The sequence below is a fragment of the Hyposmocoma kahamanoa genome, unplaced genomic scaffold (genome assembly GCF_003589595.1).
Source record: "Hyposmocoma kahamanoa isolate Upper Pololo Valley unplaced genomic scaffold, ASM358959v1 168, whole genome shotgun sequence".
Lineage (NCBI taxonomy): Eukaryota > Metazoa > Arthropoda > Insecta > Lepidoptera > Cosmopterigidae > Hyposmocoma > Hyposmocoma kahamanoa.
Genome location: NW_020653608.1, coordinates 741,600 through 767,806, shown reverse-complemented (window position 1 = coordinate 767,806; position 26,207 = coordinate 741,600). Strand labels below are relative to the sequence as shown.

Here is a 26,207-nt window from a genome sequence, read left to right as displayed (position 1 = left end):
GGATTCGAACCGACGTCTTCTAGCATTTTTATTGAATTGATATTCAATAATTTTTATGTGAAATTACTCATAGATGGCGCTACGGCTAAAAAGTCGTTGAAAAACCAAATGCAAAGATACGGCGCAAGCACATAGAAAAATTCGTGAGGTCCGCTGGTTCGTTCCGTAGCTTAGTTGGTATAGCGTCTGACACGGTATGCTGGAAGGCGTCGTCGGTTCGAATCCGGCCGGATCGAAGGAATTTTTTCTGAGTATTCGGTCTTTGTATTAATAATTATAACAAGTATTTCAAAGCACTGCGAGCTTAATATTCAGTATTAGGGTGTTCTCGGGGATTGATGGGCAAACGGGCGGTTTTAGTTCGTACGCAAGGCCGTACCGTGCTAATCATGGTCTGCGTGGGTAAGTGCGTGTTGGTGTTCTTGTATGTACGTATGTACGTGTGCGTGTGCGTGGGAGTGTGTTTGTCCGTGCGTTATATTGTGCGTTCATGTTGGTTGGCGACGAAAGCTTCATATCGTTTTCGATATATGAAACCGCTCAGCTCAATTCTCAGAATTTTATTGCTCACGGAGCTAATAAATAATAAAAAATAAGTTTAGCAAAATACGACGTAAACAAAGTTCTCGTGTATCTCAAATTACGGTGAAGAAGACGACGAGTTATGAGTGGCGATTGAAAACGAACACTCCGAAATTGCCTTTAAACAGTTCATACTTAACCCAACAAACAAGTTTAGATTACTAAGTTCATGAATACCAAACATGCGCTGTTTAAATCCGAGGTTTCTCATCTGTAGTAATATTCAAATTTTGTTTGAGATTTTTTATTTCATTGTAGAGTTTCATTTTATGTTGTTCTGGTGCTGAATATTCTATTCCCCGGGCAAACAAGTCGTAAACTTGGCATAATAAGGCCATATGTGGTGATAAATCGATGTAGTTGAACCAACTTGTTGTTTCAACTGCCTCTGTGGGCGAACGGTTAGCATGCTGGACTGCCGCGCAGAGCTTCCGGGTTCGATTCCCGAAATGTTTGTATGGCCTACATTTATTTCTCTCGACGTTCTCAATGCGATTGTATGTTTTTCTTGTAAGTATGTTACGCGATAACTCTGGCTTAAAATTTGTGGACTGATTTTTATGATTGATTTTGATTTTTTATGATTTTTTTTGTTGGAAAGAGGGTACCCGTTTAGGTTTTAAGAAAATATTCCCCCTTTAAGGGTGGGAAACTAGGGGACGAATCCGGTGTTGTGCACTTTCCGGTAACCGATTTCAATAAAACTTGGCAAATAGATTTCAAAAGTTCGTGGAATTACTCCACGAACTTTTGAGGTCGGTTTTTTAGTACTCTGTACTGATTATATTATTTTGATCGATCGGCTACCGGAATGTGCGTGAAATCGTATTCATCCCCTAGTTTGACACCCTTACAGATGGAATAATTTCTTCTAATTTAAATGAGACCACTACATAGGTACCCTAGTTGTAACAGAATAAGTATCATCAAAATCGATTCATATATACATAAAAAAACAGAGAATTGAGAACCGCCTCATTTTATGAAGTCGGTTAAAAATATAGCTAAATAAAAAAAAAGAAAAGAAGATAATTTATCTAGGTAAAGGTTACAACGTTTACCGTAGGATGATGTTTCCATTGGGTAGCCAAGGTTGTTTTTTGGCGGAAGTAGGTATCAACTTTCTGGCCACCGGAGGCTTGAAGCTGTAGAATTGGGGTGTAGGATTGGAAGGGGTCGCTCGAATAGTGCACAAGCTGTCTGCTCAGGTTCCATGAACAGACTTTTTTTATGTTAGTGATGGAACGAACAAGTCGGGTGCCTGGTGTCCATAACAGTTGCAATATTGCTCAGACCGTCAACCTGAGACATAAGTTGACAAGTTCTATGTGCCTGTATTATAATTTCACCAGCTCCCTTATCCTTACAACTTGGTGGCAGAAATAGATAAGGTGGCAGTTTTTCCTTGGACAATCTCTTTCAGATAGAACTCGACTGCTACGACATGCTATCGTACCAGTTATTTAGCAAAAATATTTTTGTCTCGTTGAAATAACATTCACGAACTGTCTTTGACCGTTATTGACAAATATCACTTCCCCATTTAACCACGCGCTGGCTTCGAATTTCAAAAACGTTCTTTCTATTTTTGAATTCGCTTTCGTCCGAAATAGTGCCGAAATAGGACGAACGGTCACCTCTCTCAGAACGAATGTTTCTTGTTTGATTTGCTTTACTTTTTTATTTCATTTTTGTTAAAACGAATAGCAAGGGGGAAATGTCAAAATGCTTTTTTGTTGGCTAATTTCTCGAGTTTGACGAACTAGCGAATATGCCAGAAAATATTTGAGTGCAGGCATTGCAAATCCTGTTTTAGATTTGGTAATTATTAATTTAATCTGTAGTTTTGGTGAAACGTTGTAATTTATAAAGAGTTAAATACATATATATAAAATACCGATCGTATATCGTACCATAATAAATAAATCTACTATTAATAATTCGTACCCTTGGTGTAATAAGGTCACATCGCCAAAATTACGATTTTTCAGAAGAGATATAAAATTTTTCATATACGTACACGCTTGTATTATTTTTATGACATTCATGTGATAAAAGTTAAAAATGCTTTTAATGACTAATGTATATTGGTAAAATTAATAATCTTATTGTTTGTTACAGGGCATCCAACATGGCGGTTGCTGTGATCTTGCAGCTACTTTTGGCAGTGCTTATCCCCGTGATAGCTGGTAAGTTTGTAAAGTATATTCAAGCTGACTAAAGCTGGAAAGAGATAATAATAAATAATTAGTAAGTTATGGTAAATTTATTTTATACTGTTTGAATTTCACTTTAACGGCTCTCGGTTGAGTGTATGAGATAAATATTGAATTTGTACACAAATTGAAATTTCTAAAAATAAAATTGTTAATCATTCATTAACGTCATAAATAATATTTATAATAATGAATCGTATTTTTAGAAAGGCGGACGGTGGAAGCTGCCCGAATAACGACGAAGACCCGTTCATGGACTTTACTAGTATAATTTTGCGTTTTAGTTTAGGATTAGTTATCAATATATTTTTGTATATTAATAGAAGTTGGGAATAAAAAAAATCGTAAAACATTGTGTTTTAGAATAGATGCAAGAACACGACGCAATTGATTCGTTTCGTGGCGATTACTGCTTTCAAATTTATTTAAAACAATATTATCGTAATATAATAAGATAAGAATGGTAACACCATACAAACGTAGCGTAGTAGCGCGTTTTGTATGTGTGAGCGCCCGCCAAGCGTCGTGAACGGAGTGAACAAACTGAAAACTTGTTGTCTTCTGCTAAACGAACATGCATCTGAAACGAAATACAGGACAATATTATAAACATAAACCCAGCTTCTACAGGCTGTACTCAATTAATTAGTTTTTTTGATGCTTTGATATTGACTCACAAGTATAGATAGGTTTCCTTAATGCATGTCGTCAAAAACACTGCGTCACAAAATACACGGGATGTCGCCATCCTTCTTTTAATTTGTGTACAAATTTAATGCTTATCTCATAAGTGCGTCATTAGAGGTTGTTTTTTTTTTATTTAGGATTAGGGGGCGAGTTCTATTTCCGATAATTAAATTTTATCAAAATGGCGGCAAAATAATAAGAGTATCGGGTGTATCAATGACGACACCGAATCCGATCGAAACCCTTTTTTGGTTAGTGATGCCACGTAAACTCCCGCCTACTATCCAACAGTACGAGAGCGGCATATGCGTTATCGGAGGCAATAATACACAATATTAAACGAAGGAATTCTATTATGTCCCATGTAGCTGTTCCCATAAGGACGTGACCCGCTGATGCTTACGTAAAGGTGCCGTGATTCTCTCCCATATTCAAAATACGGTCGGCATAGTCACCATTTGATGGTAATACTGAAGTGAGAAATTTTCTCGTTTCGGTATTTGAGTAAATTTGGTCAACGCCATCAAGCGTCTTTTGACGGAACTACAGTATACTCTTTGTTGTTTATACGCATTACAATATTTATTTTATTGCATATCATCATTGACTTACAATTATATGGACGTCGGGTCCGCGCTAAAAAGTGTCCGCACTTGTAAGGCGCTAAAATCGTATACAGAGCGCCAAACTCCGCTTTAGTCTTCATTTGTTCTACTGACAGCGCGATACTGCGATGACATTACAATTTAAATTTCGAATAGGTTGACTTGGGACATTTTTTTCGTGGTTTTTGTATTAGACCCGTCGTCCATTTATTTGTAAGTCAATGCATATCATGATGTTTTTACGACCATTCCACTCATATATTTTTTGTGAATTTACACATTACTTTGTTAATATTATTGATGCATTTTAGTAACAGTAGAGTACCTTGTGAAAGAGTTCGCCAGGGAAGTACCAGTACCTTACCTGTCTCTGCCGTCAAGCAATAATGTGGGCATTATTGCGTTCCGGTTTGGAAACGTCAGGGGTGCTGGTGAAATTATAGGCGCTTTAGGCATGATTAAATAAGGGCGCAGCGGCAGTGCCCATAAGATCTTTGCGATTTAAAGCTCTGTGTGGCACTGCAAGTGTTATGAATAGGCGTATCGCTTACCACCATGCATACGACTTGCAAGTCCCGTCATATAGTATTAAAAAAAAATTGTAACTCCGTACAAAGTAACAGTGCGGCTTGTAGGTATGTGTACGCGATCGCCGCGCCTCTGTACGGACGCACACATTCGTATAATAATGAAAGGCGCTTTGGGGTGATCAGCGTTGTGCAAATACAAACGCGCTGCTACGTTTGTATGGTGTTACCACTCTTGTCTCATTAGGTTTAAACCTGAGACCGAAGAATTAATTGAATTTGTCTGTTAGTAATATAACGAAAACATCGGTTTTTCGATGTTGTATATGTAATTACTTTTTTATTTAAAAAAACCGACGTCAAAAGTTAGCTCCGCTTTCGCTGTGTTCGTTATCGCGGTCTCCTCAACGATAACTGAAAGGCATAATTGGTAGTCCTTTTCAAAATATGAGCCCAAATACAAGGTAGCTGCTGTACACTGTTGAGGAGTTCCTCTCATCTCTCTGCTATTTCCATCATCAGATCAGTTCTAGGTCACCATTAAATTTCACTTTCATTGGAACTACATTCTTGTGCCAAGTTTTATTCAAATCGATTAACGGAAAGCGGGTGAAATTCCTATAATCCCTAACCCTAATTCGTCACCCTTAAAGGTGTAATATCTTCTTCAAATTCAAATGGGTCCAGTACTGAGGTACCCCGTTTTCAATAAAAAAAGAACCATCGAAATCAGATCAAAAACGTCACAGTAATCATGTAACATACACTCAAATAGAATACAGGCGAATTGAGAACATTCTCCTTTTTTGAAGTCGGTTAAAACGATAATTCTTTCAATATTATAAATTATTTTATTTTGACGGCGAGCGGTCGAGTGGTTTGCACATTGGTCTTCATGGTGTCGCCGTCTCTGAGGTCCAGGTTTAAATCCCCGGTCGAGTCAATGTAAAAAGCTTAGAGTCGTATTCTAGAACTCTACTCAATGCTCAAGTCAGGATTTGAGTATGGTTTAAAGCACTCGAAATCATACTCAAGTCCCTGCCATTAGGGTCGTATTTCCAGTGCTTGTGTTTCCAGTGCAATCCTGACTTGAGCATTGAGTAGAGTTCTTGAATACGGCCCTAAGAGCGGTTTTTAGCAGCGATGCAAGCGCGCGACATCGATACAAATATTGCATCGCTACACTTGGGATTTATAGGCGATTGCATAGATGGACTCGCGCATTTGCATCATGCAATCGCCTATAAATCCCAAGTGTAGCGATACAATCGCGCGTTTGCTTAAAATCGCCGTGTGTAAGAGTGGTTACTGAAACTTCTCTATATTGTCTCGTGACTGGGTATTTGTGGTACCGTTCGTTGCTTCCGATTTCCATAACACAAATGCTTTAGTTACTTACTTTAGGATCAGATGTAATGTTGTCTTATATTTATTTATTTATTATATATGTTTGTAAGTATCACAGGTAGTGTTTATTCAATAATAAAACTCTAGTTACATGGAGATTTACTTAGATGCTAAGAATTTTTTAATAAAGCGTAGTCTTCTGTTCCGTCGACGACACTAGCAGCTGTCAGTGACACTTTAAAATTACACTAAGCTTCTTGTCCTGGTAAAAAATAACTTAAAAGTAGCTTTATAAATATCTTCGCTACTTTTGCATGCTGCTTGCAAAGAGATTATAATCCTTTTGCCCTTTCCACGAAACAGGAAAATAAAAAGAAAAAAATAACGCCGTTAAAAATGTTAAGAAAATAAAATTCCATTTCTTCCGTTCAAGCTTTCTATTTTATTACAAACGTTCTGTTATATTTTATTAGTTGTAATATATTACTTAAAGTTAAATTTAAAACAGGTTTAATGTTAAGACAAAATACGAAATGATATTATCTAACAAAGAACCAAGGTAGTCGATATAACTGGTAGCATAAGCAAGCTGAAGCTGAAGGCAGTGGGCTGGCCATACCTGTCGAAGAACCGATAACCGATGGGGAAGCGAGTTGTTGAGTGGAGACCACGGCTCAACGTAGTGTAGGACGCCCTCCTGCCAGATGGAGTGATGATATGTGAAAGGCAGTAGCTGGATGCGACCAGGGTTGTCGCTGATGCAGTTTTTTTGTAAATCGGCAGATGCTGATTTTAAGTAAAAAAAAACACGAAAAATGTACATTCTTCGGTAATTGTCGGTCTATTGTTCGCTACCTAATTTCCGTGGTATTTTTATTATTTAAGTATTCGATTAGCTTAGTTGGCATAGTGTCTGGCTCGGTTTGCTAGATCACGTCGGTTCGAATCCGGCCAGATTGAAGGAATTTTTTCTAAGTGTTCGATCTTTGTAATAATAATTACTTATAACAAAGTACTGGAGTAATTTCACAAAAAATAATTGAATATCATGGTGGTGAAACATTTTGACAATCAATAAAAATTTTATTACAGTTAATAGCGACATCTCCAGGGCTGGTAGCTGTAAAGGTGCCTAACTGGGTGACGAAATAATTTCATAGATTTCTCACAGATGGCGCTACGGTTAAAAAGTCGTTAAAAACCAGATACAAAGATCCGACAACAAACACATAGACAAATTTGCGAGGTCCGCTAGTTCGTTCCGTTGCTTAGTTGGCATAGCGTCTGGCGCAGTTTGAAGATCGAAGGTTTTTTTTCCAAGTGTTTCATCTTTGTATTAACAATTATCGATATTTTATCGCGCAATATTATTTAATATTCGAGTATTGTATCGTGAAAGATTGTTTAGTAATTACACAATAATTTACTTGAATATTTAAATAATAAAGAAGACTACGTGTTATATAAAGATGTATGGAAAGACGACATGGCTCCAGAATCCACACAAATTTGATTCAAAGTGTATTCCATAGCATTTAAGTTTATTTGAAAAGAGCAATCCCTAGAGTTTCTTGCTCGTTCTTCTCAGGGAGATCAGCGTAGTGAACGAGCAGTAGCCTAAAGTGACGTTTTCAAGTGTAAATTTATTTTACCTATGGAATAAATAATCTTTGACTTTGACTTTGACTATAAAAATTGCCACGAAATTAGGTAGTGAACAGTGGTCCGAGAATGACCGTCTTACTTGATCTATCTACATGAAAAAGCGTTCTATTTTCTTTGGTATTGTAATAAAATATTATTTCAATGATTTTGTGACATTAATGAACAAAAGAATCAATCTTTATGAAAACAATCAATCTGCCTAGCTTCATTGTTATGGAATTTTATCAAAGTTATATTTTAAAAACAATGGCCGAGCTGTTTTTTCGGTTTACAGTCTGTTTGTGGAAGGTTTGTAAATTATTCCAACGTACCTCTCTTAGGTCATATCACTATTCGAACATTCGCAATGAATATCAGCATCGATTAATGCGGATGCGTATATTGTAATTTATGCAGATTGTCCGTGGATGAGGCTGCTGATATTCGCAACAACCCATGCGAGAAGCCGGGGACCGGGCAAAATGGCTCACACTTGGAGAGGCCAATGTAGTAGTAGAGCTCCTTGTGAAAGAGTTCGTCCAGACAAGCACTGCTAATTTACCTATTTCTCCCGCCAAGCTATAATGTGTGCATTATTGCGTTTCGGTTTTGAAGGGTAAGGGTGCTGGTGAAATTACAGTCACATGGGACTTGTCAACTTGTGTGTCAGGGCGACGGGCGCAGTAGCAGTGCCCCTGATCTTTGCGATTTAAAGCCCTGAGTGACAATGCAACTATTATGGATAGGCGTGTCGCTTACCACCAGGCGCACGACTTGTTCGTCCTGTCAATTGGTATTAGAAAAAATATTTAAAAATTGTCCGGCAGTGGACAGCGATAGGCTGATGTTGATGATGACGAAGATGATTAATGTTAAGATGGTTGGCTCGTCAATGAATGAGTATAAACTCTGCTTGGTTTGGTCTTTGTTTGATTCATATTGAATTTAATTGATGCCTAGGTTTAATTAATTTTAGGTGGATATCAGAGGTGAACGATGTATAATATAAACATAGCGAGCGATTACCGCCGACTTAGAGACAAAGAATAAAATTTTTAATATTTTTTTATGTATTATATTTATATATAAATGTGATACTAAATTAAGTAATAATGAATTTGTAACCGATTGTGTAACAGCAATTTTTTTTTAAAAGCAATGGATGTTAAGCATTTTTGAGGTTTTCAGGCGTTTAAGCTAGCAACATGGTGCAGTGCGTTTTTTGCCACTTTGTTTATAATAAATGACGACATAGTGATATACTACGTCGGTTGCGATAACAAGTGGGGTCTTTTTTAATATTGATTCTGTCGGTTGCACTAAAACATAAAAATCAGTTAAGCCAACGGTAAACTTAGCTCTTGCTATAATTTCTATTTGATGTAATTTTAACGGGTAGCGGGTAATATCGACGCGTCATTGTCCGTTACAGGTTAAAATATCATTTGCAATAAAAATAGTTATTTGTTCTGCAAGGTTGTAAAGGGTTTCAAGACACGAGACGCAAAACAACTTTGCTGCCGAGCGAAACACACAAACACAACTTTTCACCTGACTATAGCGAGGAAGATGAAAGAAAAACAGTTAAACTGTAACGTATCACTTTTATTCATTCATACATAAAAAATTACTTATCGTTGTCAATTTAATGTCAACAATAATAAGAATAAAATATACCAACGGATTTATATTACATAAATAATGTACGATGAATCGCGTAGTTGAACGTGTCAGTTTTTTTTCATCGAACGAAAAAGTTAGGGCACCACAGTCCATCGTTAAGTTCGTCAAGAAAGAAGGCCTCTCCCAGTTAGTGAGGTGAAAACGCGATTTATGTAAAAATGTCGCTTACGATAAATCGGCTGTCATGCCTCGATAGGTATTTGAGAAAATTAAGCCATGTAGAAGATGTTAGATATTCGATATGCGAAAGGCTGCTGGTAGCAGACGGATGCGCCAAGTTGAGGATCGGGCGAAATGGCGCACAAGGGCACAGGCCTATGACCATAATATGATTAATAATCAGAGAGTGAGAGTGCCAGAGAACCATGTCAATTACCTTATTTTTTTTGTTACCAAATGACGGGACGAACAAGTCGTGCGCCTGGTGGTAAGCGACACGCCTGTGACGGTGTGACCTTATACCGTCATCCCACCTTTTTGTATCGCCTCTCTCCATTCGTATCGTATCGTTTTTTCTTCTTCTACTCATATTTAAATTTAAAATTGTTCCATTTCACCTCGCATTCTGATTTTGTTTCTTCCCATTCGTCACTCTCTGCGCGACCGCGGTAGCGAATAGACCATTATTTATCTTTTTGAATCGTTTACTAGCTATATTTATACAGTTTACGTTTTAAAGATTATATTTGTTAAAACCGATTAAATATCTATAAACTGGACTTTCAACGTTTGAATTGCTAAATTTACTAAATAAGATGTTAGAGGATGCGAGGCTGCGGAGGCTATTACTGCTATCCAGGCTACACACCATTTCAATCCACCAGAACACCCCCAGCACCAGCAGCACCTCCACACGCCTGTCCATAGTGGTTGCAGCGCCTCTCAGAGCTTTACATCGCAAAGATCTGAGGGGCACTGCCACTGCGCCCGTCATTCTGAGATATAAGTTGACAAGTTCCATGTGCCTGTAATTTCACCAGCAACCTTACCCTTCTAAACGGGAACTTGACGGAAGAAATAGTTTAAGTGGCAGTACTCTCCTGGACGAACTCTATCACAAAAGCTCCTGGTGCTAAACCTGATTTGAAACTAGGAATTTCCCTGCACCAGAGCAACGGAATTCACTCTTGCGCACTACCCAGAACACTCAAACCGCAACCAATTTAGATAAGTTCATTTACTGGGAATCGATCCCGAGACCTCGTCATCCAGCGTCTACAATTCAAACTGTTAGGCCACCGAGACAATCCGTTCAATGCCTACTAATAAATTTTGAGAATAAATTCCTTATGCAAGACGATGGTAATCGTGTTATATGGACCCTTGGTATGCAGCTATAGGTTCGGGATCAAAAGCAAGTCAAGTTTGTAGTTTAATGTTTAAAATCAACTCTACTGCGCTTATTATAAGAACGGTTCAATCTTCACAGTCTCAAGCTTGATTTATACATTGTACTGCATCTATTATAAATGTTTCACTGCGTTTTATACGATAACGCGCAATCAATGTATTTACCACATTTCGGGAGTCACCATACTTATCGACACGATTGGCGTACTTTTCGCGTCAGCGATACGAGCTTAGCGAACCGCGCAACGTCTTTGGAGATAAAGGTTTTTCTGACCGGTTCAATAAATGTGGTGAGTCTCTTACTCGTATAATTAAATCACCAATTAACCCCTATAAATTAAGTTTAGAAATTAAGTAAAACATTTCTTGTTATTTGTAGTTCTTTAGAAAGCCATATAGAAATTAAACACGTTAAATGGGAAGTGTAACTCCACGTTCGAAACCCGACTTGTTTACTCATTAAAATTAATGGCTTGCTCGATTATCTGCTTTTTTTTTCAAATCCCGAACAAATTGATAGGCCCTGTCTCTTCCATCCGACACAGCCCATTTCAAAATAGACGATAACCATCTCGACGGGACGTTTGAATTACGATTTCGCTTTACATCGCCGCTTGGAGGCGCCGTATTTTGGTTTGTGTTGAAATTTAACGGTAAGGAATGAGGTGTAAAGTGATGGACACGGATAGATAATGTTCTCTTTTTTGTCTGTTTTGGGATAGTGAGAGCCGCGTGACGGGTAGCTCCCGGATGCGCAGGTAGCAACACACACACACGCAAGCGGGATTTTATGTTAGTAAATAACACAAAGTGCCTAGTGAGCCGCGAGGGTTCAGTAGATAAATTATTATTTATTGAGAGAACTTAGTTTCATTACCGTAAATTTAGGCAATCGCCAACACGGCACCTATCTTGGCGAAATGGGTATTAACTTATCTCTTTTACGATAAAGCACCTAATAAAGGTTTGTTTCTTTTAAAAGTGCGCACACTAAGTCATAACTTTCTGAAAGGGTCCCAAATTTCGGCGCATAGGGCACAATTATTGATTCTTTTGGCAGGAACGGACTTAACTTACAGTTTTGACGGAGAAAACTCAATTACATAATTCGATTTAGGTTGTCACGTTCTGAATTGTGATGTAAATAATTCATATCTCATGTTTCAAATACAGAAATATTATAAAACTAACACAACCACTTTTATGTTATTATTAGAGTTGCAACAAATATTCGGTAACTATTCGGTAATCGGTTTATTCGATCTGCTTTTTTCTATTCGGCAGAATACCTAAAAACGGAAAAATGAAATAACATCGTAAATTATCACGTAACTTTAATGAACGCTGAATAAATACATTGTAAGTTCGCGAAAGCGTAATTTTTCGCTTCTTTTTCTAAAAGATCAAAGGAAATGTATCGTAACTGGATTAATTTTCTAGAAGATTAAAAAAGGGTTACATATCAAAGGAAACTACCTAGTCTACTGTCTAGTTTAGGTACTCATGACTAAATAAACGCTATTACAATCAACCAAGTACCTATTATTTGCAAAACAAGATTAAACTAAGTTTTTGGATATTAATGAAATTGAAATGAAATAACTACTTTCTCCATCAAGGCATACATTTAAATTATAAATTCGAAAATGAATATACCTATTTTAATTCATTGCACGACATTATTTATCATAAGTAAAGTGAACAATTGATATTTTTCGTGCCTATTTTCGTATGTGCGTTAATCAGACCGAATATACTATTCATTAAATGGTGAATAAACTGGTTAACATAAGTTCTCTATTTTCGAATTATATCGAGCTAGTAAGTAGTCGTTTTTACCACCGAATCAAAGGAACCTTAAAAGCATAATTCAGCGTGTGTACAGAACAAATTTTAAGCTTGGCTGTGAATGTGTTGTCTGGTCGCAGTCGGTGAGAAGTCATTACTTAATATCCAATAGATTTCGGTGCCGTTGGACGTTTTCAACAGACGGCAATCATCTTTCAAAATAGGGTCTTTTGTATGACAGGATATTACAGGCTGCACGTGTAGGCGACGTTGAGCAATATTACTTTTCAGTGGAAAAAGATGTCACATTTCCACTGAATAGGGCCGTAGATAGAGATTAGACTGACATGGACGTGAGGAAACTGTAGAATAACGTTTTTATTAACGAGCTAAAAATCACCGAACGCGGGTCTCTGTACGTAATACTTACCAACTTTAGCTCCTAAACTGAAACAGTGAACTTCGATGTTCTCGGAAGATGCAATATCAAAACTTAAATATAAACTCGTACCTAATAAGGCCACATCTGCAAATTGATAACTTTTCAAGAGAGAGGTTTGGTTCTTGTGAACGAAATTGGTTGACAACATTTTTGTGTGTTTTAAATTTTTAAATTTCACTTTAGTTCGTATTAATTTTAATCGACTTCAAAAAAGGAGGTTCTCAATTCGTTTTTCTTCTCATTTGTTTCTAATTTTTTTTATATGTACGCTACGCGATAACTGTGGCGGCATTTGTGAACCGATTTTGAAGATATTATTTTGTTACCTACAGTACCTCAGTAGTGGTCACATTTCAATTTGAAGAAAATACCTCTAAGGGTGGCAAACTAGGGGATGAAACCAGTTTCGCGCACTTCCGTTAACCGATTTCAATAAAACTTGGCAAACAGATGTAATTCCACGAACTTTTGAGGTCGATTTTTTCAGTACTCTGTACTAAGTTTATTGTGAGTATATCACGCAATTACTCCGATATTTGTAAGCCAATTTCGATGATTCGTTTTTTGTTGGAAAGGGGGTACTTCAGCAGTGGTCTCATTAAAATTTGAAGAAAATACCTTACCTCTAAAGGTGGCAAATTAATGGATGAATCCGGTTTATTGGATTTTTCGCACCGGTTTCAATAAAACTTGGCAAATAGATGTAATTTCTCAAAGGTTTGAGGTCGGTTTTTTTAAATAAAAAAGTTACTAATAGACTTTCATGTGATGCATTGACTTACAATTATATGGACGTCGGGTCCGCGCTAAAAAGTGTCCGAACTTATATAGGGCGTTAAAATCGTATACAAAGCGTCATTCACGCTTTAGTCTTCGTTTGTTCAACAGTACTGCGATGACATTACAATTTAAATTCAACGTTTTAGCTTTTTCATATTCCTTTATATGTCACTACGTTTAAATAGGTTGACTTGGGACATTTTTTTCGTGGTTTTTGTATTAGTCCCGTCGTCCATTTATTTGTTAGTCAATGATGTGATGGAAGCACTTTGACGTTTGATCAAATGTGGCTTTATTGTCTATCGTGATCGTGTCTTTACGAACCAGTGAACAATCTCGAACGTGCTACATTGTCTTTTGTCACTGTCATAGCGTTAAGAACAGTGCGAATCTACATCCATAATTTTATAAATTGTTTATCGGCAGCTACAAGGAACGGCTACATATTTTACAAGCAAATTCCAAACGTTCTAGAATAGCCGATGCAAATTTTACGATCGTAAAAATCGCGCCGAAGGCCCGACAACGATGTGACTCGGATATTTTAGTTTTTATATCATTTCTAGTTGGGCAATATATTTTAGATTTTAAAGCATTGTCTATTAGGAGTGAACGAGTTTCTGGTTTCATTTCTGCGCTGTAAAAGAGAAACGTCACTTATAATACTAGATTTCTGAGGAAGGACTTTATATCTATGTTTGGGAATTCAATGCCGACGACTGATAAATGAAACGGTTTTCGAAAATAATAATGTCCCGGACAGCCACAGCAATAACCTGGTCTCTAATTAGGGAATTCCCTGTACTATGAGTATCGGAACAACGGAATTCACTCTGGGACACTTACCAGAGGTCAGGTTTTAAAATCAAAGCACTTAAATTTACTTTATTTGACTTCAAACCAAAAAAATATATATATAAATAATAAGATAAGAATCGATAACCGATGGGGGAAGCGAGTTCTTGAGTGGAGACCACGTCACGGCCAAAGTAGTGTAGGACTCCTCCCAGACTCGTCCTCGGACTCTTGCCAGATGGAGTGATGATATGTGAAAGGCAGTAGCTGGATGCGACCAGGGTTGTTGCTGATGCAAGCTATTTTCACATCACGGACTGATGAGGACGCTCATTTTACGTATTTAAAAAAAAGTCTATCTACATGAAAATGCTTTAAATAAATAAATAAATAATAATAAATAACGCACACACTCAACATTCTATTGTCTTTGATATTGTAATAAAATAATTTTAATGATTTTGTGATATCTATTCACAAAACAATCAATTTGCATGAAAACAATCAATCTGCCTGGCTTGATCCTCGTGGAATTGTATCAAAATTATATTTAAAAAACAACAGCTGAGCTAAGGTTTGTTTGAAAAAACTAATGTACACGATTTATATCCGAAAAAATAGTTAAATTTCCTATGGTAACGACCACGAACACCTAAAATCTCGATAACAGTGGGATTCTCATGTGGGGCAGATATACAAACCATGTTTCTTTAGATTTGTTCTGTGTAGGTACCGTTTACGTTCTCAGGTTTATCTCAGAGAAAAGTTTAAGGAGACTGGTATCATGACTGTGGCATCGCAGTACATTTACTCAAATATTTTATATGCCCGTAAAAATATACATGATTTCGTTAAGAATGAAGATATCCATAATATTAACCTTAGAACTAAGTCCAAACTCATGTTACTGCGATTTCGTTTAACTAAGGTCAACGATTCTGTTATGGGGAACTGTATACGTTTTTGCAATAAGTTTCCAGAGCATTTGCACTATATTACATATTACAAAATTGTAGACTACGTGTTAGATAAAGAAGTATGTAAAGACAACATGAGTCCTAGATTCCACACAACATTTTACACAGTTTATTTGAAAATAGCAATTCTTAGAGTTTCTTAGCTCGTTCTTCTCGGGGAAGTCGGCACAGTGAACGAGCAGTAGCTTAAAAAATGACGTTTTCAGATGTAAAAATGTTTCGGGAAGGTATGTAAATGACTTCAAGGTGCCTCGAAAATGTAAGCAATGCACTTCAGTAAAAATGACGATTGAAAACTTTTAATAAATAAAGTATTCAACATAACACGGCTTAAATTAAAAGAAACTCTTGGAATACGACACTATACATACAATTGAATTCTTTCATTTTTTATTCTAATACATTCTTACACAGTCAAGTATAGAAACACGTTTGGTTAACGAGTGTCATTGTAGAGATAATTTATAGCAAAGAAAAAAAGTAAATAATACAGCTTACATGTTACAAGCTTGTCAAGGAATTATAAGCTATAATTTGAACGCGTTCCTTTTAAAAGCGGTGTCACTTACAAGGTGTTTGTAGAATTCTCAGATACGCCCGTTGAGGTAATTATGTACTTAAATTACCACCATTTCTCTAATCCTTGGAACTAAATGGAACAGTACTCAGGTTGTTAAGTTTAGTAGTGTGAAATGTAGTATTATTGCTTTTATCACGAATTAAACTAATTTACAATTTGGACGGAAAGTCCAATTCAAATATGTTTTTATTTCATACGTAAGCACATTACGGTTGAAGTCACAAAACAATAAAATACAGTAAAAGTGCTTTATTTACATGTCACGTGTATTTCAATACTTAAGTTCAGTACGACATTTTCGCTTTGTACTTTATCGTAGAAAAATGCTTTATTTAGCTTCTTTCAAGTGCAAAAATGATTGTCGCACTTGTAATATTATCCATGGTATCATATTATCATTTTAAGTGTTATTCAATTGTAACAAATTTTCAATTTTCTTTTTATCGTAATATTTTTTTGTTACAAGAAACGAAAGTAAACTATACCGCTACAATACGGATGTTTCTTTTTAGGAGAACTGCGTAAATATCTCGAATTCGTCGTCGTTCAGCTGTTGACCGCAAGATGGCAGCACATTGATTGAAATTTCAATATAAATAGGGTATTGTACTTTCAACTATATACAAGGATAAAGTTTAAATATGTTAATAGTCCAGATAGCCGTGGTAGCCAAATGGTTTGACCTACTGCCTCTCAAGCAGAGGGTCGTACGTTCGAATCCGGGTTCGCACCTCTGAGTTTATGTGCGAAATTTAATTTGAAATTTATCATGAGCTTTTCAGTGTGCGTCGAAAAAGGTTAACAACACTCGGAAAATGTGTAAAGTTCCCAACCCGCATTGGGCCAACGTGGCGGACTATGACCTAAACCCTCACCTGAGAGGAGACTCGGGCCCAGCAGTGGGACGTATAAATGGGTTGATGTTGATGATGATCGAATAGTCTAGAATTTGTTATTTCTTTTTAAATTACAAACTTCGACTAATTATTATCAAGATTTCATAGTGTTTCAAATTACGGATGTGGGAGTTTTGGCGACAACCGTCGGATGCTTAAGGCAATTCCATTGTTTTTTTCTTCCGTGGTTGAAGTCATTACATTGGTTGCATCACTACAGAAATCACAGGCATATGGGACTTTACAACTTATGTCTCAGGGTGACGGGCGCAGTGGCAGTGCAGTCAGATCTTTGAGCTTTATGGTCGTATTCCAGAACTCTACTCAATACTAAAGTCAGAACTTGCGTATTGCAGTGAGCACTGAAAATCATACTCAAGTCCTTGCCATTAGGGTCGTATTTCCAGTGCTTGAAATCATACTCAAGTCTGCTGAAGTCCTGACTTGAGCATTGAGTAGAGTTCTGGAATACGACCCTCAAACCTGTAAGTGGCACTGAAACTTCAATGGAATGACGTGTCGCTTACTACCAGACGCACGTTCGTCCCGTCACTTGACAACATAAAAAAAATAAGTTCTATTCGGGATTTGGTATTCTTTGTTAAGTAAATATTTAATTCGTTTTTGCAAGTTTCCATCATTAGTGCTGTAAGAAACAATGTAATGTGTAGTACTATAAAGTATATTGTTGCGTGCAGTAAAAAGAGGGACTGAGATACATAGCAAAAACTGGCGAAGGACGGCATTTGATTGACACATTTCTACTAATAATAAACGTTATGTGTCACTAATTTCACGGTTGAGCCGAGTTAGCAAAGAAGCTGACTGTCAGTTGAATATTTGCGATTGTGACCTTTGGCAAATTGATGTGTTTGTGCATTATCCATATTTAAATTGTTTGGCTTGACAAGATTTTCAATTGCGAAGCCGACACGGTTATAATTTCTTTGGCACTCTGCCGCGTTTGTTTGATTCAAAATGGAATCGATGCGATCGGGTGGTATTTGTGACTTAAATCAACTGTTGTTTCAATTAGAAATATCAAAAGTTTCCTATCAGCCAGTTGTGCATCGACTCGGAAAAGACGCAGTTTCCGATCGGGAGAGGCAATCAAAATCAAGCTGCTGACTGGCTTTGGAACCGCCTTTGTGGCCGAACGGTTACCTCGCCGGACTGCTGGATAAATATTTGTATGGCCTACATTTATTTCTCTCGTGAGTTTGGGTGTAATTTGTGGTTGTCTATGTGTTTGTATCCATGGCATCCGCGGCACAGGGTTTCCCCAGTGCGAGGCTATGTTGAGTGTGTGTGTTATTATTATTTGACAGCATGTATTTATAACTTGAAATTCTAAGTTCCGTGTACTAAAGTTAAATTAACTGCCTCCGTGGCCGAACAGCTACCATACTGGATCTCACGCTGAAATTTAGATTTAAAGATTAAAACGTTATTTCATAGGTAAGCAAATTATACTTCAAATCGTCATACTGATTAAACTCTACTGCTCATTCGTAAGACAGATTCCCCTGAGAAGAATCAGCAAGAAACTCTAGGCGTTGCTCTTTGTAAATAAACATTTCAAACATCATATCACAAATAAATGGGTAACTACAACGGACTTTTGTCAGCTGTATAAAAATATCCTTTGTTATATAAGTTTTAAATAAAAAAATTGTTGATGAACCTTTATAAATAAATAAATTACATTTTGTAAGAAAAATACTTCATTCTTATGTTGCGATTTAGCAAGCTTTACACGATATGAAGCTGCCTGCACCTTGTTTGGATGCGAGATGAAATCGTTAACATTCTTTATTATCCGGCCGGTCAGTGACTCATTTCACGAAATTATTATAAATTACATTCCCATGCGAGGAGTATAGCGCCAACGTATCAATTAAGAATGCAAAATAAAAGAAACTTTAAAAAGACAAAATACAGTTCAGACTTGTTATTGAACTTAATGGAGATAAAGCCTTATTGAACAAGGGGATGCGTCATCCGCGATCAAAACGTGTGGGTAACGATCTACCAAGGACACCGGGATTTGTTTTTTGTTATTTTTAGTCGGTAACATGACTTCGGACAGAGTTTAGGTATGTAAATGAAAAAAAATTGGATGTAAATCAATTATTTTCTGGGCCTTTCGTGGCATATTCACATAATGCTTGAAAGCGGTCATGTTGTTATTCTATTAAATATGTATGATCTTAATTTTCATGCTATAGGCGCCGGCCGTAATTTCGTTCTCAGAATATTTATCTTTAATTTTGTAAACCTGCTCCCGGGATTAATTTCTATAAAACTCGATGTTCGAGAGGCATAACAAATTCACAGTTCGTGTTTGATTATGAATATATGTAAGCTATTTGCATAATTTTCCGATAATTTCTTCCCATATCTCATGGTCGATGTTAAAATTCTATAAAATCTGGCATTGAATTTTGGTTACCATACTATTAACATCCATATTATAAACATCATGTAAAAAAAGTATTCAGAAGTATCCTACAATCTCACGATTACAAATTTCTGTTATAGAAATCGAAATGAAGTTCACCAAGTATCCAGAGTCAGTGACAGCACCCGTGGGTGACGAGGTGACTTTCGAGTGTGCAGTCAGGGTACCAGGAGAACTGGCCTGGAGATGGAAGCCCGTCGACCACCCCAATGACGATTGGAAGCTGGTCTCCGGCACTACAGACAAGGAGAACATGTCTACGAAGTTGGTTATGGAGATACAACCAGATACTCCTAACTCATTTTATCAGGTTTGTGATGTTTTTGTCTACTTTGAAGAGTCACTGTCACTATCTCAATTGGTTTATGAATGATGTCTCTTACATATCGACAGTGGACGTTTGAAACATCGTAAGGAATATTTTGTCGTAATGAAAAATAGTTCTTACTACAAAATGTCGAAACTATTACCATTACATCGATGGTGGAAATTTGAAATATACTAAGAGACATTTTCATGATGGTCATTTACGACATAAAGTCCCTTACGGCTTTTCAAATTTCCACCATCGATATAATCCTATATTTTTATGTTATCAAGTGACGGGACGAGCGATAGCCTGGTGGTAGCGACACGCCTGTTCGTAGCAGTTGTAGTGCCACTCAGAGCTTTTAATCGCAAAGAACTGAGGGGCACAGCCACTGCGCTCGTCACATAGAGACAAGTTAATAAGTCCCATGTGCCCGTAATTTCACCAGCACTCTTACCCTTCAAAACCGGAACGCAGTAATGCTCGGCATTACTGCTTGCTACATTTAAGCATTTTTTTAAATAAATTTGCAATAGGTACGTAAGTTTAAAAACAAAGGTCAGTGTTAACAATCTGTGACTGTTGGTAAATGATTAAGAAAGCTCATATTGATTTTGATGTCTTCTTTCAGTGCGTGGTCTCCTACGGGGCAGTGAGTCTAGCCTCCATACCAGCTCGTTTATCCGTTGCTCGACTGGACGTCAGCAAGAGTGTACCTCGGAGACGAATGGTGCTGGTCCCGGTGGGAAATACAGTGGCGTTGCATTGCAAGGAACCAGTTTCCGATCCACCTGCTGTGCTGAGTTGGTGGAAGGAGACTGCAAAGGTGAGTTACTGGACATTTAAAGATCTCTATCATCTGGCTGGGTATAGACTTATTCTTTATTGAGTCAATTTTCACGGTCCTCTGCCATCCGTATCCAGCACGATCGCGCTAATCTGACGATATCGTGTGACCATCGGGTCGGTGGTCAGCTCATAGGCCTTGACTGGGAGTATAATCCCGTTCTTAACCCGAACAGTTACTGTCAAATAAGTAAAACTCGACCATATCAAGTATGAAGCAGTCATGTGTGTTTTGGTCGAGTATTGCTTATTTGACAGTAATTGTTTCGGAAAATGTCGGACGGAGAAAGGGAGTATGTGGCGGGCGAAGCCGTTAAAATAACGCGGTTTGCGCGCCTTTTTGTCTGTGTTTTTTCCTTCACTCTTTGGGACAGACGGAGAGTAGTGATGAAAGAGACTCAGGGTCGTATTCTAGAACTCTACTCAATGCTCAAGTCAGGATCTGAGTATGATTTCAAGCATTCGAAATCATACTCAAGTCCCTGCCATTAGGGTCGTATTTCCAGTGCTTGAAATCATACTCCAGTCTGCTCAAATCCTGACTTGAGCATTGAGTAGAGTTCTGGAATACGACCCTCAGTCTTATAAGGCGTTTTATAACGACTTGATAAAAAAAATTGAAAATGGAGATTTTGCACTCTAGAATTAAGACTGGGGGTTCAAGTTTTTATTAATAAGACTCAGTCGTTATACCAAAAGACTCAAAAGTCTTAAACGACTTGAAAGACTTAAACGACTCGAGTTGTTTGCAAAGGACTTATACCTATTTTATGCGTTATTAAACCCGAAGTTTATAAATAAAAATGACGTAAGTAGTATGTAATAAATAATCACGTATATTTACTTCTAATAAAATTCGTAAAATAAATACCTTGTGGGTAGAAATAAAAGCACACCTTACGGCTCATGACTCGCGACTCCCGAGGCTATGAGGCGCCAGTCGTTTTAGTCTTTTTAGCCGTTTTAGTCCTATAAGTCTTTCGGTTAAAAGACCTCGACTCGAATTAGTCTTCAGTTTTAGTCTTAAGTCTTAGTTTTGTCTCAAGACTTGAGGGTTAGAAAACTAGACTAGTCTTTAGGCGTTGAAAATTAGTCGAGGTTTTTTAAATGGCCTTAAAAGAGTCTGAGTCTCTTTCATCACTAATGGAGAGACTTGGAAAGGTTGTGAATTATAAATTAAGTTGTCGAATAAAAGTAAGCCTTCTATTCATGGGTGTTAACCTAAACGCACAAGTATACGCCCAACTTTGGTCCATCGTCTGTCTTTTCGTCTAGCTAAATGTCTCGCCCATCTCCACCTTAACCTTGTTATCTCTTACAACAAATTTTTTGGATTGTATCTTCGCGAGTCTTGATTGAAATACAAGGCATTAACATTTTGCTACCAATTTTGTGTTTATATCTCTGACTAGAATTGTTCTTATTTAATTGTTTTCAGAGTCACAGACGACCGATAGACACTCCCCATGGGGTCCTCGTGCTTTACAATGTGACGATGGAAGACCACGGCAACTACGGTTGTTCTGCCATCAACGAGCTTAGTGGGCAGATAGTGGATCTCCCGGAGATAACTTTCCTTAGAATCCTACCTGAAGGAACCAGAGGAACTAAGTAAGTTTGACTAGTGTATCTTATCTATTTATATCACACATTATTTAATTTAGTTACTTTCACAATTTAATGATATACGGTATTTTGCATTGGAGTAATGCCGCCGATGTTAATAGAATCTTTGTCCTGCAAAAACGTTCGGTTTCGGCAATTTATCCTTTTCACGCATAGTACTGAAATTATACTGCACCCAAAAATGTCACTACTTCTCTATGCCGAAGTGCTTATATTCATTCAATTAATACGTTTTTTCACTGACGGCGAATCCGTCAACACACATAGTTGTACTGCTATAGTTCTTGCAGATGTTTCTTGTGTATGAGAAAGTACGGCTATGATAGTAGTAGGGTGTTTGCCGTTGTGAGATAATTACAAAGTTAAACTTAGGTACTGATTAGATTATATAACGATGAAGATTATAAAATGAAAAGATCCATATAGCAAATGGAAAACAAAACAGGCGTGTCGCCATCGAGTATACATATAACCAGAAATAGAGACGAAATGTCATTTAATTGTTTGAAAACTTTTCTGCCAAATCATTACGGTGACAACTGCGCTCCGATTGGCCAGCCTGAATTCGAAACAATTGACAGGTGTCGTCAATTGTTTCACTTCAAAAAGACCAGTTTAACTTGAGCTTTGCTATAATGGAAGAAAGTTGAAAAATTACATATTTAATATTTAATTACAGATGACATATGATTCCGTTTGTTTTGTAATTAGATGTTTTACTGTTTTTCCCACACTACCGAATGAAACAGCCGCACATTGTTAGAGATATTGTCTTTATTACAATAAATACAGAACATTTTTGAAATATACGGTGACGTACACACAGGTCAGCTGTTGGCGCTGTACTATTTCAGCTTTCTAATTTGTGATTTCAGCGCAAACGAGAGTTGATATTTAAAAGTGATATAAGGCCCATTTGCCTGATCAGTTGCCAGGGATGGATGGCCTTTATTTCGTCTCTATTTCTGGTTATATAGTCGAAGCGTGTCGCTAACCACCAGGCGTACGACTCGTTCGTCTCGTCACTTGGTATTTAAAAAATCGACTGGTTGAAAACTGAAACTGTTTTGCCTTTTAGGTTCTTGGAAGAAGAGGAATACGTCGGCACTATAGACAATGAAGGTGTATTGACAATGTCAGTGTTGCCCAACACAGCGTTGCGATTGTGGTGCGGAGCGGTAGACTCGCCACCACCGAGGGTCACTTGGATTAAGGAAGGAGAAAATATGCCTCGCAGCTATGACCAGGAACTTGTCATATCGCCTTTTACAAAGTTGGATGAGGTATGTAATATAACTGAGTGTACTTAATTATGGTTCGAGGCTTCTGTTTCGGCTCAAGAGGTTGTTGAAAATATAATATTTGTTTTCTTTGTAATTTAACAGAGTCATGGAATAATCATTGGTTTTTTAAACTGATAACAAGGCTTTTTGTATGTACTTTCTCAAGATTTACGAATTAAAAATATATTGCGATATGATTGCGATATTTATTTCGTACTGTGTTCCGGTTTTGAAGGGTAAGAGTGCTGGTGAAATTACAGGCACATGGGACTTGTCAACGTATGTCTCAGGGTGACGGGCGCAGTGGCACCCCCTCAGATCTTTGCGATTTAAAGCTCTGAGTGGCACTGAAACTGTTATGGACAGGCGAGTAGCTTACCATCAGGCGCATGACTTGTTCGTCCCGTCACTTAATATTATAAAAAAAACAAAGCTAGTATAAGGTGTCGCAATGAAAATCAATGGCTTACCTCTTTTTTTTATATCAGGGAATATACTCTTGCACTGCAAACCCGTTAAACCCCATACGTCGGTCATGGAAAGTGACTGCAATGGAAGCCCCTCGATGGGAGGATCCTGTCGCAAATGTTAACGCCAGCGAAGGAGGCAATGCTCACATTGCTTGTGGTACTCCGTATGGTCAACCTCCCCCGACCATTACTTGGTATTTAAATGCTGAGCCGCTACATTCTGGCAAAGGGATAAGAGCTGTTGGTGAGTAAAATTTGTTTGATTAGCACATTAGCCCGTTCTTTAGACAATATCCTTAGGTATATGGTATATATACAAAACAGTTTTTCCCGCTTCTACTCCGGTAATCGGGCTTTAGGCTTTCATTTTAATTTAACTTAATTTCTTACGCACTTATTAGTTCTTGTTTGTGCCCGATTGTTCCAGGCTCCGATTTATATATCGAGCGCGTTGAGAAACGCCATGCTAGCATAGTACAATGCTTCGCGTGCAACCCTCTCGGCTGCGCGTACGACGCTGCTCTGCTCTCTGTTGTTCCAAAATTGATCTCTGACCAGGTACCAATGCCTTGTGTTACTATTTTAGAAATCTGTACACAAATTTATACACAATCATGTATAAAAACCGCTACGAAATTTACGCTAAAAGTTGTTTACATAAACGTAGCATCTTAACTCAATGCATTATACCTCTACTGTACCATAATAAAGTTAGCTGATGGGGTTAGAGAGTTCTCGAGTGGCGACCGCGTACTGGAAGATGCAGCGTGGGAAGACCGACGAGGTGGACGGATGATCTCGTGAAATTTACGGGAGTTCGCCGGATGCAAGCAGCGCTAAACCGATCATTATTTTAGGGGAGGCCTATGTCCAGCAGTGGACGTCTTTCGATTGAAACGATGATAATAAAGTTACAAAAGAAATATCGATCAAAAGATTACTCAGAAGTTATCCCGAACAGAGACTAAGGTCACTTGAGGTCCATTTTATGTCACGTTAACACGTGTTCAATATCACAGGAATACCCAGTTGAAGCTGCAACTCTTCATTTTCCTCCACAGCCGCCAAAGAGACACAATAGAAAGAATCCTAGAAAACACAAACGTAAGTCAATTATTAAAAACCATTAATTAAAAAAGATACCAGGCTCCCATGAGTTCGAACCATTATAATAAAACTATTGTTGTGAATATCAAAAGTACTTTTATCCTATGGATGTCATATAAATAATGCGAATTATGAAATGAAATGACACTTGTACGTAAGTAGTATGTTTGCATGCAGGCTAACTGACTACAATGCCACAAATAACACCCTCAGGTTTTTTTTCTTCTCATTACCGTCCATGGCTATAAGTGTGACGAAAAACAAATTATGTTTAAGTGAAATTTTATAATTCTCCAATCTAAGCATAAATAGTTATTTTTTCTCTCCTGAAAAGTTGTCATTTTACAAATGTTTGAAAAGCAATCTCGAGACGCAGGCTTTAAGAAGTAGGTTAATATTAGTAATTGTAGCTTATGTAAAATTTTAGTCGCTTAGTGCCTAAATGTCTACAGTTATTTTAATTTTGATTTTTGTTGTACGTAACATGGTAACGTATTTATTATTATTTGAATTGTGGTGTTCCATATTATGACAGGCCACATAGTCAATGACAGGCCATGACAGAATAACAGCGTGGGCTATATAATCAACATAGTCCTCAGAGGCTGAGTCATGGACCCTTTTGACATGCTTTTATTTTTTTAAATTTTAATTTATTATTTTGTATGCTTCTTTTTTATTTTAATTGAATTTATTTTTATTAATTTTTTGTAGTTTTGTTTGAAATTTATGCATGTCAATTAAAGTCTATTTTACGTGGAATACTTTCTTCAAACGTGAACGGGGCCTCTGCTGAGGAACTTCTTTTCCAACAAAAAAGGAATCATCGAAATCGGTACACAAATGTCGGAGTACCTCCTCGTTTATTACTTTATTGAAGTCGGTTAAAAGGGAAACCAGTTTTTGATCCAAAAAAGAGCCTAAGGAGGGCGAAATCAATAAGATTTTTTCTAATCCCGTATAATAATACATAATATAATTTTCAGCGGTATTGGTTCCGGCTTCGAAGCCCAACGTGACGCGTCTTTCTGATGAGAGTGTAATGGTTTCTTGGACACACAATAATGTTAACCATGGACTGCCCATTACGTTTTTTAAGGTAAGTCGATAAAGATTAATGTTGTGACCTTTTTAACGTCTGATTGCTTTGTATGTCTAGCTAACTCTATCATGTCAAAGAAAAATACTGCAAGTCCCATTACAAC

General features: G+C 37.4%; 1 protein-coding gene across 1 annotated transcript in view; it reads left to right on the top strand.

Annotated features, from left to right (window-relative positions):
• The window catches only part of LOC113225593 (interference hedgehog-like), a 170,077-nt gene that overhangs the window by 40,745 nt on the left and 103,125 nt on the right, over positions 1-26,207 (top strand). The window contains exons 2-10 of the mRNA XM_026457929.1: positions 2,704-2,771; positions 19,441-19,670; positions 20,302-20,496; positions 21,955-22,127; positions 23,221-23,425; positions 23,914-24,139; positions 24,323-24,453; positions 24,915-24,999; positions 25,989-26,101. Of these exons, the coding sequence (XP_026313714.1) occupies positions 2,714-2,771; positions 19,441-19,670; positions 20,302-20,496; positions 21,955-22,127; positions 23,221-23,425; positions 23,914-24,139; positions 24,323-24,453; positions 24,915-24,999; positions 25,989-26,101 (1,416 nt within the window). The 5' untranslated portion in view covers positions 2,704-2,713. The remainder of the gene's footprint in view (positions 1-2,703; positions 2,772-19,440; positions 19,671-20,301; positions 20,497-21,954; positions 22,128-23,220; positions 23,426-23,913; positions 24,140-24,322; positions 24,454-24,914; positions 25,000-25,988; positions 26,102-26,207) is intronic.